The 12,982-nt window shown below is 37.1% G+C and overlaps 2 protein-coding genes across 5 annotated transcripts; one reads left to right on the top strand and one right to left on the bottom strand.

The window, feature by feature from the left end:
- Nucleotides 1-622: 622 nt before the first annotated feature.
- Nucleotides 623-3,624, bottom strand: LOC692641 (hemolin-interacting protein). 3 transcript variants are annotated; one of them, XR_009974587.1, is made up of 4 exons: nucleotides 3,163-3,624; nucleotides 2,656-2,815; nucleotides 1,156-1,992; nucleotides 623-718 (listed from the first exon to the last, which is right to left on the bottom strand). XR_009974587.1 is itself a non-coding variant. In NM_001043621.1 (4 exon segments), coding segments are annotated over 3 exon segments (366 nt in total). In that variant the 5' UTR covers nucleotides 3,281-3,385; the 3' UTR covers nucleotides 629-730; nucleotides 1,159-1,904.
- LOC101736531 (TBC1 domain family member 19) lies at nucleotides 2,728-12,534 on the top strand. 2 transcript variants are annotated; one of them, XM_021349061.3, is made up of 11 exons: nucleotides 2,728-2,861; nucleotides 5,076-5,210; nucleotides 5,723-5,897; nucleotides 6,329-6,416; nucleotides 6,625-6,685; nucleotides 7,311-7,544; nucleotides 8,041-8,178; nucleotides 9,089-9,251; nucleotides 9,831-9,940; nucleotides 10,958-11,049; nucleotides 11,792-12,534. In XM_021349061.3, the coding sequence occupies exons 1-11, from the start codon at nucleotides 2,841-2,843 to the stop codon at nucleotides 12,045-12,047; spliced, it is 1,473 nt and encodes a 490-aa protein (XP_021204736.1). In that variant the 5' UTR covers nucleotides 2,728-2,840; the 3' UTR covers nucleotides 12,048-12,534. The 2 variants fall into 2 exon arrangements, with proteins under 2 accessions (XP_021204736.1, XP_012547190.1); XM_012691736.4 differs by lacking the exon at nucleotides 2,728-2,861 and adding an exon at nucleotides 3,643-3,870.
- The last annotated feature ends 448 nt before the right edge of the window (nucleotides 12,535-12,982 follow it).

Raw genomic sequence — 12,982 nt, 5'->3', positions numbered from 1 at the left:
CCATCACTCTGCCAAATTATACAGCGAAACAGAAATACGTCCCAGTTTTAAGGGTGGGCAGCCGATGTACTACAAAACTGCATCACAACTCATGTCTAAGGCGGGTGGCGCTATCTTGTTGATATCTATGCGCCCCGTAACCGTCTAAGCAATAAATAAAGACGAAACAATCTTCCCTTTGATGTACTTAATTTCATTACGTCACCCTTTAGATTAATCCCACTAAATGGCAGTCGTCGGCAACCGGGGCTCTTAATCGGCGGATTATCAAAGGCTAGGCGGCGCCGCCAACTTGTACCCCCGGATTGTCAGCTGGGTCAGAATGAGGCGCCTAGATACCACGAGATAAGCGACCGAGAACTTACAGTAGTTATGGTAGCTCAGTAGATATTTATATTGGGAGATTGAATAGTTCTCTCTGGTATTAAAAAGGCTATGTATGTATATAGACAATTATTTGTCTTATATAATAAATATACCGTACTTAATTATTAGATTTACTGCGTGCCGTGCATACAAACAATGGGTAATGCGGTAAAAAGGTGCGACGGTCTGTTTATCTCTAAGTTAGGAATGACCGTTATTTTTTTTTAAAACTTCAACATAATTCAGATTAAAAGGCTTTCAGAATAAGAAGTCTTTAATAAATCAATACACAAATCGTTACATAAATTCTTAATATTAAAATTACTACTAGCCGAGGCTTGATGTTGTTCATCTGGCTATATTTTTTTTATTTTTTTTTTATTACCTGGATGGGTGGACGAGCTCACAGCCCCCCTGGTGTTAAGTGGTTACTGGAGCCCATAGACATCTACAACGTAAATGCGCCACCCACCTTGAGATATAAGTTCTAAGTCTGATATAGTTACAACGGCTGCCCCACCCTTCAAACCGAAATGTATTACTGCTTCACGGCAGAAACAGGCATGGCGGTGGTACCCAGGTGGTATCAGTACTTACGCAAATTATAATTTTGCGGGTTTCATTTTTTATTACACGATGTTATTCCTTCAACGTGGAAGTCAATCGCGAACATTTGTTGAGTATGTATTTCATTAGAAAAATTAGTACCCGCCTGAGATTCGAACACCGTTGCATCGCTCAACACGAATACATGAACGTATCCCTTAGGCCACGTCGACTTCAAAGTACGAAGGTACGAAGTTATTATTTGAGAGAGAAAATAATGTGAGACTAAGATATCGAACTCATGTTTCAGCGTGGAAGTAGGTAGCGTAGGTAGTGTACGGACTGCGTTAAAAATACACAACAAAGATACCTTTTTACGCTATATTTATAGAAAAAAAAAAAGAGTGGGAAGTGTTCTTCTTGCTAATGTTTATGTCATTCTAATTCATTCTATGCACAGACTCACAATTGTATGCCTTAGTTTCTGATGAGATATTGTAATTAAATATTTACATAATCACATAAAGGGCCTTTAGAAGTGGGAGGAAGGGCGGTGTTTAAAGACATTCTCACGTAATATTGTACATCTCCAAAAGTGCATCTACCATTGAATTGTAACTGACTTTTCAGAATACCTTGCATTAGGTAAAACAAGTATGAAAACTCACCTATTTATTTTACTTATTTTTAATTTACTCAAGAAAGGTCTTTGTCTTTCATAAAGCCAAAATCAGCCTTACGTAACTAACGAATGGTCCTTAGAGCATACCAAAAAAAACCTTACTGATTCTTAAAACAATTAGAATCCAATAGGCTAAATATTATTACTACTTAAAATGATACAAATAATTTTCTGATATCCTCACATCTACGAGTTTCAGAATTTTATTTTGATTACATTGATCTAAAGCTGATTTTACAATCATCAATTCAATCGATTTCTAACTTAAGTTTAAGTTTTTATTACTGTTGTACACAAACATATTTTTATTTTAATCATCAACATTAACTTGAATTTCTTCAATACCATCACTCTCCGTGACCAAAGCTCGTTCCAATATTACTCTCCCTTCCTTGTATCTGAAAGAAGAAATACAAAGTTAAAAGAACTTACTTTTATTTTTTACCAAAAACTTTGGGGTGCACTTTGTGGCTATCCACACACAGTATCAAAACTGAATGCATACAACTGTTTTCAGATTTTGTGAAAAACACAATATGTACCTATGTATGTAATATGAAGTGTTTTTTTTTATTATTGAAGTTTTTCAATAAATGATTTAAAAAAACTACTTATGGTGAGACGTCTTGTGACTCCGTACGGGTGGCTACGATCACCCAGATTGTTTCTGCCGTGAAGCAGTATTGTGTTTCGGTTTAAAGGGTGGGGCAGCCATTGTACTGTAAAAACGGAGAACTTAAAACTCATATTTCAAGGTGGACTCCGGTAAACACTTAACGTCAGGTGGGCCGTGAGCTTGTGAGCTTGTATTGTATATGTTTCTCTGTTCATACGATTATAGTTTGCTAGAAGACAATTCATCTCGGAGTTGAGGTTTTCTATGCAGCATTTAAATTGTTATTTTTGTTCTAAAATTTCTGTATACAAATAAAAAAATTAAGGAATACATTTTTTAGTTTGTTCATGATGTGGAGATAAAAGATTGAAGACATAATAATATCTACAAGCTCTTATTCAGTTGGCATCATCTAAAACAACCAATATTTTATATTATGTGTTACCTTTGATTCTCTTCAGTTGCAAATTCATATACCCAACCCAGCTTCGTACCGCAGTTCTTACAAGAAACATCACGCACCATGTGACGTCCTGTTAGCATCACACGATCCTGAACTTCCGAATAGATTAGATTCACAACCTTGTGGAATAAGAATGCACGACCTAATTGAAAAATTGAAAATGAACAATGAAGACTATCCAAGGACAGGTATATTTTCCTATTTTTATTGAGTAATTGAGTACTATGTAATTGTATTTAGTGATTAATATTTTTTGCGAATATACCATGTACAGTTTCAATAATAAAAGACCATCACTAAATCGCTGTTTTTTTTTGGCCTAAATGGGTGAGTTTGCAAAAGAAGATAAAACTATTTGCATGAAGATTACAGTGAAATGAAAATTTTGAAAGTGACAAAACAACAAATTAAATATCCGACATAAATTCAATAAATATAAGAGTAGTATGTGAAAGTCGGTTGAATGTTATATATAATATTTGTAAATACCTGTAGCTCCAGTAAATCGCGTACTTATTAATTCGGAACGATTCGTAAGATTGACATCGCATGATGCGCATGAAAATAGTCGCGTTCCTCCAATATGATCAAGAAATATTTTACCCATTTTTTAAAGTTTAATCTAGTCAGTACAGATAAATTTATTTGGAAATTGAATTGTCCTTTGTCTCCATAACAAAAACAAGCAATCATCTGTTTTTTGACATTTTAGACATTTCTAGACGTTTGACATTACCAGCTGTTCTAATGTTGATTAGGTTTCCTACTTCAGTGGATTTGATGCTTTTCTTATTCATTGTAAAGTTTGCCTGACGAATTAAGTTACGATATCAATTAAAGAAATATTTCTTCATATTGTATTATAAATTCAAACATACTCTTAACGGATAGCTTAAATACTTTTTTTTATATGTTAATTTTTTTCACTCTTTGAGAAGAAAGTACTCTATCAACCTAATATTTTAGTTACTAAGCAACAGTGTCATTTCACTCACACAAGAATCATGATTTTTTACAAAAGTAAACACATTCACGTCTATTATTTTATTTTTACAAAATCAACTTAGTTAGTAGTAAAGTTGTTAACTAGTTGTAATGGACGGGGTTAAAGAAGAAGTAATTCACCAAACGGCACTAAAATTAGCGGAAGAAATAAAAAACTTATCAATATACAAATCTTTTTATAACGATGTACAGGCAAGTTCTTACATAAAAATATTTGAGTAAAATTTTACACTATTATAGGATTCCGAACGGACGCAAATTAATATATCTGAATTGTTATGTTTCATACCTGACAGAAACATAAACCTTATAGTCTTGAAACTATTACACTTTTACAACAAATCACCCAAATACCTCGTAAAATAAACAAAATATTACTGCTATTTATTTTAGTTTATTTATTGTAAGTAATTACTAGGTCGATGTAGACATATTACATGAATATCGTTGTCGAACATACACAAGGTTGCAGGTTTATTGGTATTGGAATGACTTTCCCAATCCTAACATTATTTCTTTAAAGCAAAAATAGATAACGGGGTCGTACCAACTCATGAACGCTCACCATACAATGTACAAAAAGAATTACATTAGAATTTTAAGGAACTTTAGGTCAGAAACTATATATAGGTACAGTACTCTTATCTACTGATATGTAGGGATTATTGAAAAGTAGTAGCGATTCCATGTGCAAGTAGTATAGCTTTCTTGAAGATTGGAATTCTTCAATCTACACTTGGGCCGACGAGCTCGTACAGTCAGAGATTAGGTCGACGTCTGAATCGAATTACATAACGTGCGAACTCATATGGGCCTCATTATCGAAGACTAGCCTAATTTATAAAGCTGTGCGGATTAAATTTTACACTATGCTATACTCTTCGTGAAAATCGACCCTAAGGCCTTGTATACTTCACAGAAAAGTAGGCATTTGGAGGTCACAAAGCTGGTGTGCGGCTGTTAGGTGGTATGTGGAAGTTGAACCCATTAAAAAAGGTTTCTACCGCTCGTATTTCGAATGTCCGAACGCCGCCAAAATTGAAAAAGGAATCGGAGACAGGGTGGCGTAGTTCTAAACATTGCTAACGCGCGTACCACAGATTTGAAAGCCAGAAAAGCGTTCTAACTATATTTAAACTTGTAGCTCACGGCAAAGACCTTCTTGTTGTGTTGCATTAGGAGGCGACCATATAATGCCATGTAGGCCATAAGGTCGTTCGCCCGTTTAAGATAATTTAAAAACATACTGTGCAGTACGGAAAGTAAGCTCTTTCCTAAATTCAGTACGAGTAGTTTTTGTTTAAGATGCAGCACAGTACCGATTCTAACAACGATTAGTAGGAATACTGCTATTTTGGAAATTATGTTAAAAATGTCTACTAATAATTAACTTTCAGAAGCTAGTAGCATCGCCAAATGTGAAAAAAGAAGACTTTAAACAAACGCTGCAGCAGGCTATGAAAGAAAAGGGATTAGACACGAAATTAAGGAACACTGTTTTCCATTGGGTTCGAACGCAAAGTAAACAGAATGTGAGTGATCCTGTTTTATATCAGAGAAACAGGAATTTCCTAAAAAATACTTTTTATTATATATGTACTAGCTTTTGCTTGCGACTTTGTCCGCGAGGAATAGCTCACAAATAATGCTTTATTTTAGAACAAATTTGGTTAGCATAAAAAACGTTATAGTGAGCCAACCTTAACATATAGACATAATATGCTGTCGCGGACTTTTTTTAGATCTTTTAAAGGGGAACAATTCTGTCATATATCCTTTTAGCGAAACTTTAACCGTTTCTGCAGCGCACGCAGCAGCAGCTCTCAAAAGTGAAAAAAACCCCGATTTTGAAACATTCTGTATTGGTGCTCCGTCCGCCTGTGCCTAGAAGCACCTAGAGTGTATCGGGAGGATCCGATAGGACATTTTTAGGGCGACAACAACTTTGTATTGCTTCGTCACCTGGGTCACACCGAAGCACTATGTTCCCTCAGTGGTCATTCAAGCACGTCATATATGGAAGTATATTTATATGTTGTTACAGAAATTAGATCCTTTAACTTCACTATCAAAAGCGAGCGCACAATGGGAGAAGAGAATACACAAATCGTTAAATTCCATGTGTTCAGATCTCGAAACGTCATTAGCGAAAATACGGCCACAAAGCGAACAGGACGAATTAGCTGATAAATGGAATGAATTGAGCACATACAATTTAGGTAAGAACAAAAACTGTCTGGTTTTTTTACCTAAATTATTAGCTATGAGGTCGTCGGAAAGAAATTGTGAATTGTGCTGGTAGGATCTCTTGTACTGCTGGTAGGACCTCTTGTGAATCCGCACGGAACCACCCTGCCCATTTCTGCCGGAAAGCAGTAATGCGTTTCGGCCTGAAGGGTGGAGCAGCCGTTGTAACTATACTGAGATCTTAGAACTTATATCTGGTGGGTGGCGCATTTACGTTGTAGATGTCTGGGCTGTGAGCTCGCTCACCCATCTATGGAATTAAAAAAAAATGAAAGATTTTATAGGTGGTAAAAGAACTGTCTCGTTAAACAAACTATTATTTTTAAAGTTTTATGAAATACCTTAATCCAAGATTTACCTATGGAAGTCGCTTTATCGCTGATAAATAGCATTTAATTTACAGATTTAACAAAGTACCGGCCAGTTTACGCTCCGAAAGATTTTTTAGAAGTTTTGTTAACACTATCCGGATATGTTCCATTCACGAGAGAGTACGTATCTTGTTATCTTAATATTCTATTTATAATATTATGATTTATGGTAAATACTCCCAAAAATAAAGAAATTTTGCCAATGCATTATTAAGTGACTCTCTGATTTTTTTTAAAACTATGTTCGTACAAAGATATTTATTAATAATACTAAAGAACTAAAACTCCAATGTTCTTGATTATTTTCTTTAATAAACTTAATTTCCAGAGACGAGCCAAAGTGGGAATTCGCGCATCTACCCCTTCAGGTGAAGACTTTAGATCAAATCGTAAGCATTTAATATGTTTATTTTATCTATTTATAAATTAGCAAAGACAAAATATTTAAATACCGCTTTTTGTATTTTGTAGCTATTGATAATATTTAAAGATGTTATAATAAAAACTATACTTTTTTTTTCAAAATTTCAATGAAAAGATGAATAAGTAAATGAAAGAAATAAGATAATATCTAAGAGAGCACAGATCCACCGTCCACCCGTTTTTTAATACATCACGCCAAAATGTGTTAGCGGTTCCTAGACAATAGCTGTCAATTGCCAGTATTTGATAAAGAAATACTCCCAAAAATGAGGGCTAAGTTACTAAGGACTAAGGGAAAAAAATTACATAGACATCGCTCCTCCTGACTAACTCTCCTTTTAAAACAGCGGAATGAGCCACGTAAACGTATCAGACACGTAGGTATAACAGCGTTGCCGAAAATTTTTCAGTTTCAAGTCTCTTGTAAATGCATAATGGAGGATAATTTCTTCAGTTGACCTATACATAAAGTTATTTACCAGAAACCTTTACCTGAAAACATTGAACACCTACAATATACCTACCTATTCGTACAATGAATTCCACCACTTAGGTAATTTTTTTTTTTGATTCGGGATATTCTCTTTCCAGAGAAAATTATACTTGGAGTGGTCAAGCGGTGAGCCGCTGTTAGGCGCTAACCCGCACATGGCGAGCGCAGTGCCAGGGTTCGTCACTCTAGAGGCCGAGCGTGTCAGCTTGGGCGAAAGAGTGGCGGCTCTGGGCTACGCACCCGTGGTACAGGAATATTTGAAGAAGGGCAGCCCACAGTGTCTAAGGGCCAAATTGTGGGCTCAAGTGCTAGGCTCGGAGATCAAGGGACAGGTTTGTTTCAAGCATAGGCTCCTTGACTATTTTTGTAATGTTTGTTATCCCTCTAGATTGTCAGAGTGTTTTGTGTTAGAAGATTATTGGATTGCATTTTGATTAAAAAAATGCTACTATAAATCACTACTATTTAATAATACTGCTAATTTACTTATGGTCAGGGCGATCAGGTCGGTTATTCGATTTGGGAAATATTACCTGTATAAAGCCGATTTTTACTTATAAAAACGGAGGTTTTTAATATTATAGTTTTGCCTTAGCTGGGTATATTGTTAACCTACACAGGTAGATGCGTACATGTGACTTGCCTATTTCAACTGCAAAGCCGACATGCATTCCGGTTTGAAAGATAGTGGCACAATATAGACTTACTCCTCATGTCTCAAGAATGGTGGTAATATTTCAAGTCAGGATATCTACGAGTCTGTAACCAGTTAACATTGGATGGATCGTGATTTTCTTGACACAAAAACCATGCTTCATTTATTTTCAGCAAATAACATATTTCAATCAACTAAAGAAAAGTGTTCTGGAAGTGGATCTGATGATAGACAAGTTAATATTCAAAGACGTGCAGTTAACCGCCTCGAACGATGATCAATATTTTGTATTCGAAGATGTATTATACCAGGTACGCTGTTACTAAATAATCATCGACTTTTGTCGGGCGTCTTCAAATTTGAAAAGTCACAGCCGTCTCGAAACGTCTTAACTATTCTATGCGGGGTTATGCTAGCTATGCTAAGCGGTCTCACACACCCCACGTACCCCTTTAGACGCGGGGACTTCGTAGGAGGTTCGGCCCCCGGCCTGAAGAAAAAAAGAGAATGCTATAAGCGGGTTATGCTAGCGCTTCACCGAATGTGTAGGAGAGCTTCTTTGCTTATACTGCTCTTCAAATTATAACGAAATATTAATTCACAAGAGGATCAAAGGATCTTAATAACCATTAAATAATGAACGTTTACATCTCAGTGACTTAGCAGCGACCACGTTACTTATTAGCTGTGTAAAACTACTAAAAAAAGATGCACCGGAAAAAGTAATAGGGCCTAAGTTAATTGCCGATTCTCCTCCCCGGTGAGGCTTCATTCCGAATCGGTAAAACTATGACGATTTAAAAATTCCTGTGAAGGCTTATTTAAATAAAAATAATTTTAATCTTAATTGATTATTTTCAAATAATATATTGAATAATGTAGATTTTAAGTCATTGCCCCATCTTGCAAGAATTAGTCCTTCAACTGCCCTCGCTCCTAACTGTCCCGTGCATGTTTCGTCTAGTCTCCACTATTCCTCGTGCGTGCCTTTTTTTCTTTTACCTTCGGGTCTTTTACACACAATTACAATCTCATTTCCACCATTCGTCTTTTCTACTATACGATGTGGTCACTTCTATTTTGTTATAATTAATTCTAATGGCACGTGGTATTATTTCATTGTAACTTGTTTGCCAATCCTAGCTAAAATTTAATGGTAAAAAAAATATTGCAGTATGGCGAAACCTTTATTAATCTGGCAACGCTAAAATTATGTTTCAGGTAATGTTATGTTTCTCCCGAGACTGCGACGTGATGCAGCAGCTCAAGGGCAGCATCGGTAGTCCTCTCACGGTCACTATAAAGGGCAAACAGACATCCACCGACAGCCTCACAGTCTTCCCTCCCAGCGGGGTCATACCTTTTCACGGCTTTACTATGTATGGTAAGATAAAATATATTTAATGCTTATCAGACAAAAGTTACTGCTGGCTTATTTACTGGTGGCAGGACCTCTTGTGAGTCCGCGCGGATAGGTACCACCACCCCGCCTATTTCTGCAATGAAGCAGTAATGCCTTTCGGTTTGAAGGGTGTGGCAGCCGTTGTAACTATACTGAGACCTTAGAACTTGCATCTCAAGGTGGCGCATTTACGTTGTAGATGTCTATGGGACAAAGAAAAAAAAACATATTTTTACTTAAGTTACTCGTTACTCCCGAATACTTACCATTTGTATTTACATTCTGATCGAGGATAATTACAGTAGCATGACATGGTCAATCTTATATCGGACTGATTATGGGAGTTGGTTGAAGCCAGTTAGTTCAGTAAGCGGTTTGGTACAAGGCTGTAAAATTAATATCGCTACGGATGGTGACGTTGTTGTATTAAAAAAAAAAATCTGAACTGTGTAACTGTCCCCTGACTTACAGCTATTTAAAATTGTTTGAGAAAATAATATATATTTTTTACGAATCATTTTAGGCTAATTATTAAATCTTTCAACATTATTCGATTCACAGCAACTCCCTTTTGTTATTTGTACGACGATCCCGTGCAACTTTACTACACGTTTCGAGCGTTCTACATAAGGTACTGGCATCGACTACATTACATATCGACACATCCACAGGTAACTAAATATTTTTGTCTTTCCACTACTTAAGTACTACTTAAAAGTTCTAGTGGCTGTCCCTTTTGGCGGCCCTTTTTAAACATTTTAGCCAAAGGTTTTTTTAAGCACAGAAATCTCAATAATAAGACAACATTGCCAGCTTTTGAAAGTTACTATTTAGCCTAAAGGTCTAGATACCAAGCCATAAACTACAAAAAAAAGTTACTGTCGTTTGTTAGTTTATGCAAGCAATTTATAGGCAACCTTTTCCATCCTTCTTTATCTAGTGTTTAAAAAAGATACAATAGGTTTTTTTTATTGCTTAGGTGGTTGGATGAGCTCATAGCCCACCTGGTGTTTAGTGGTTACTGGAGCCCATAGACATCTGCAACGTCTTTTTTTTTCCTTCCTAAGCTGATAGCCTTGAGAGGCTATTTCAGCGGAACCTTAACTAGTAGGTGAGCTCGCGGGGCTCAAACCTGATGACGTTGCTAACACGAACCCTAGCAAGAGCAGTGCTTCGCAGAATCTACCACCGGATCGGAAACGCGACCCACTAAGAAGATCCGGCGAGAAACTCAGTGGGCTGTGTCTGAGGGATACAACGTCAATGCCGCCATCTACCTTGAGATATAAGTTCTAAGGTCTCAGTATAGTTACAACGGCTGCCCCACCCTTCAAACCGAAACGCATTACTGCTTCACGGCAGAAATAGGCAGGGTGGTGGTGCCTACCCGTGTGGACTTACAAGAAGTCCTACCGCGTGCCTGTAATTGATTCTGCGAAGCACTGCTCTTGCTAGGGCTAGTGTTAACAACGACCTTAGGTTAGAGCCGCGTGAATTAACCTCCTGGTCCGGTTACGCTGGTATAACTCTTTAGATTACCAGCTTAAGTAGGAAAAAATAAAAACCTGCGCTGAATTTTTCTACTGTCTCATGGTGATATGTGATGCGGACTTCTAGAGTATGGTGATCCGTTACGAGATAAGTATTCCTATTTTCCTTTGTTTTCACTACATGATGTTATTTTACAGGGTATAGTATCGTTATGCCTTTTGTACGAGAGGCTTTTGGAAGCGAACGAACCTTTGTTATGGATACATTTCAGAAATATAAACATTAACCCGTAAGTGTTGTCCGTATTCTAAAATAAAGCAATTTATAGGCAACCTTTTCCATCCTTCTTTATCTAGTGTTTAAAAAAGATACAATAGGTTTTTTTATTGCTTTGGTGTGTGGACGAGCTCACAGCCCACCTGGTGTTAAGTGGTTACTGGAGCCCATAGACATCTACAGCGTAAAGCGCCACCCACTTTGAGATATAAGTTCTAAGGTCTCAGTATAGTTACACCGGCTGCCCCACCCTTCAAACCGAAACGCATTACTGCTTCACGGCAGAAATAAGCGGGGTGGTGGTACCTACCCGTGCGAACTCACAAGAGGTCCTACCACCAGTAAAGCTACGTAACTGGCAGTGGGATTTCTTTTCAATACCATTTTAAAAGACATACACGAAATAGAGGACAAATGAACGAACCGACCGTATACTGAATAAGGATCTTGTAGATGCTCCACCACTGTAGATACAGTTAGAAGCAGCACTACTACTACTGCATCTACAGTGGTGGCCCTCGACAGCAAAGAGAACGAACATATAGGAGTAGTAAAGCCACTGACACGAACGATGGGTAACACAGCGAATATCGATATATACTGCCCTCAGTTTTTTAAGATTCCGAAGTGTTGAACAACAATAATGTATGATTGCCTAAATTCATAAGCGACAGCGATTTTGTCGAATTGTAAGGCGGTTGCCCAAGTAGTGGCGGGTAAGTGAGTCGCCACAATCTTTTAAATTTTAATTTCAGAATCAGAGTTGTATTCAAGTGGTTAATGCGGGCATTCAGTGGGCACCTACCGCCGGATCAACTGTTACTATTATGGGATGCGATACTAGGTTACGACTGCCTAGAAATTCTGCCGTTGCTGGCGCTGGCGATATTGAGTTTCAGGAAAGAGAATATCTTCCAAGTTAATACGTTGCAGAATGTCGACGCTGTTTTAGCCGATCTATCGACTATATCGGTTATACCGCTTCTGCAATTGGCTTTGATGAGAGCTTAGAAGTCCTGGCGGATTTTTGCGGGATTGAAGTTGACTTTTGCTCAGTTTTTTTAGAGATTATATAAATCAAATTATCTTTTTGTAATGTGACATGAATGACACCCTAATGACAACCTAAATACGATAAACAGTTTAGTTGAGTGGGATCGATGGACAAATATAACCCGGTCTGTAGGTACACAAGCACACTACAAACGTTACTGGAATCATATATCCGCGATGTATTTGTATCAAAAAGTAATGACCATTTGTAATTGAATAGACCAAAAAGAAAAGGAATAAAAAGAAATAATTTTTAATCTACGACACTAGAAGGTCATCACTAGGTAAACAAAGATTTTAAAGAGACTTCAACAAATCTAAAATGAAAAGGGGACAAGAAATTTTTGTTATATAAATATTTATGAACATTGTTTTTGTATAGTGTTTTCTAGACATTTTTTTTTGTAGAAGTTTGTAAATTAATAAAAGGAGTACAAAGCTGTTACATTTTGTTTCAATTGTGCATTTACATTAAGTATTGATTGGTTAATAACGTAAATACCAATACCCATCTTGAGACATGAGTTGTAAGATCTCAGTATAGTTACGGCTAGGCGGCTGCTCCTCTCTTCAAACCGAAACGCATTACTGCTTCGCGGCAGAAATAGTCAGAGCGGTGTTACCTACGTACCCGTGCAGACTCGATCGATAGACGCGTCACCACCAATAATTACTCAAATTATAATTATTTCTCCTCTGCCCCTGGCATTGCTGACGTCCATGGGCGACGGTAACCACTCACCATCAGGTGGGCCGTGTGCTCGTCTGCCTACAAGGGCAATAAAAAAAAACCCTCAGACTTTGTTGTTAATGTCGATGTACCTAATTACTGTACTTGGCAAGTACAAATACGCCATCACCCACCTTGAGATATCACTTGTCTCAGAAGCAGA

This window comes from Bombyx mori, chromosome 13 (genome assembly GCF_030269925.1).
Source record: "Bombyx mori chromosome 13, ASM3026992v2".
Classification (NCBI taxonomy): domain Eukaryota; kingdom Metazoa; phylum Arthropoda; class Insecta; order Lepidoptera; family Bombycidae; genus Bombyx; species Bombyx mori.
This window is presented reverse-complemented; position numbering and strand designations above follow the sequence as displayed.

Bases quoted from the DNA above. Each gene is read 5' to 3' on its own strand.
- LOC692641 (XM_038014739.2), bottom strand. From the start codon at position 3,280: ATGGGTAAAATATTTCTTGATCATATTGGAGGAACGCGACTATTTTCA. The intron at 2,816-3,162 runs GTATTTACAAAT...TTTTTCAATTAG, and splicing joins GCGATTTACTGGAGCTACAG to GTCGTGCATTCTTATTCCAC. The intron at 1,993-2,655 runs GTAACACATAAT...TTCTTCTTTCAG, and splicing joins GCAACTGAAGAGAATCAAAG to ATACAAGGAAGGGAGAGTAA.
- LOC101736531 (XM_012691736.4), top strand. From the start codon at position 3,769: ATGGACGGGGTTAAAGAAGAAGTAATTCACCAAACGGCACTAAAATTA. The intron at 7,545-8,040 runs GTTTGTTTCAAG...ATTTATTTTCAG, and splicing joins GCTCGGAGATCAAGGGACAG to CAAATAACATATTTCAATCA. The intron at 11,050-11,791 runs GTAAGTGTTGTC...TTTTAATTTCAG, and splicing joins AGAAATATAAACATTAACCC to AATCAGAGTTGTATTCAAGT.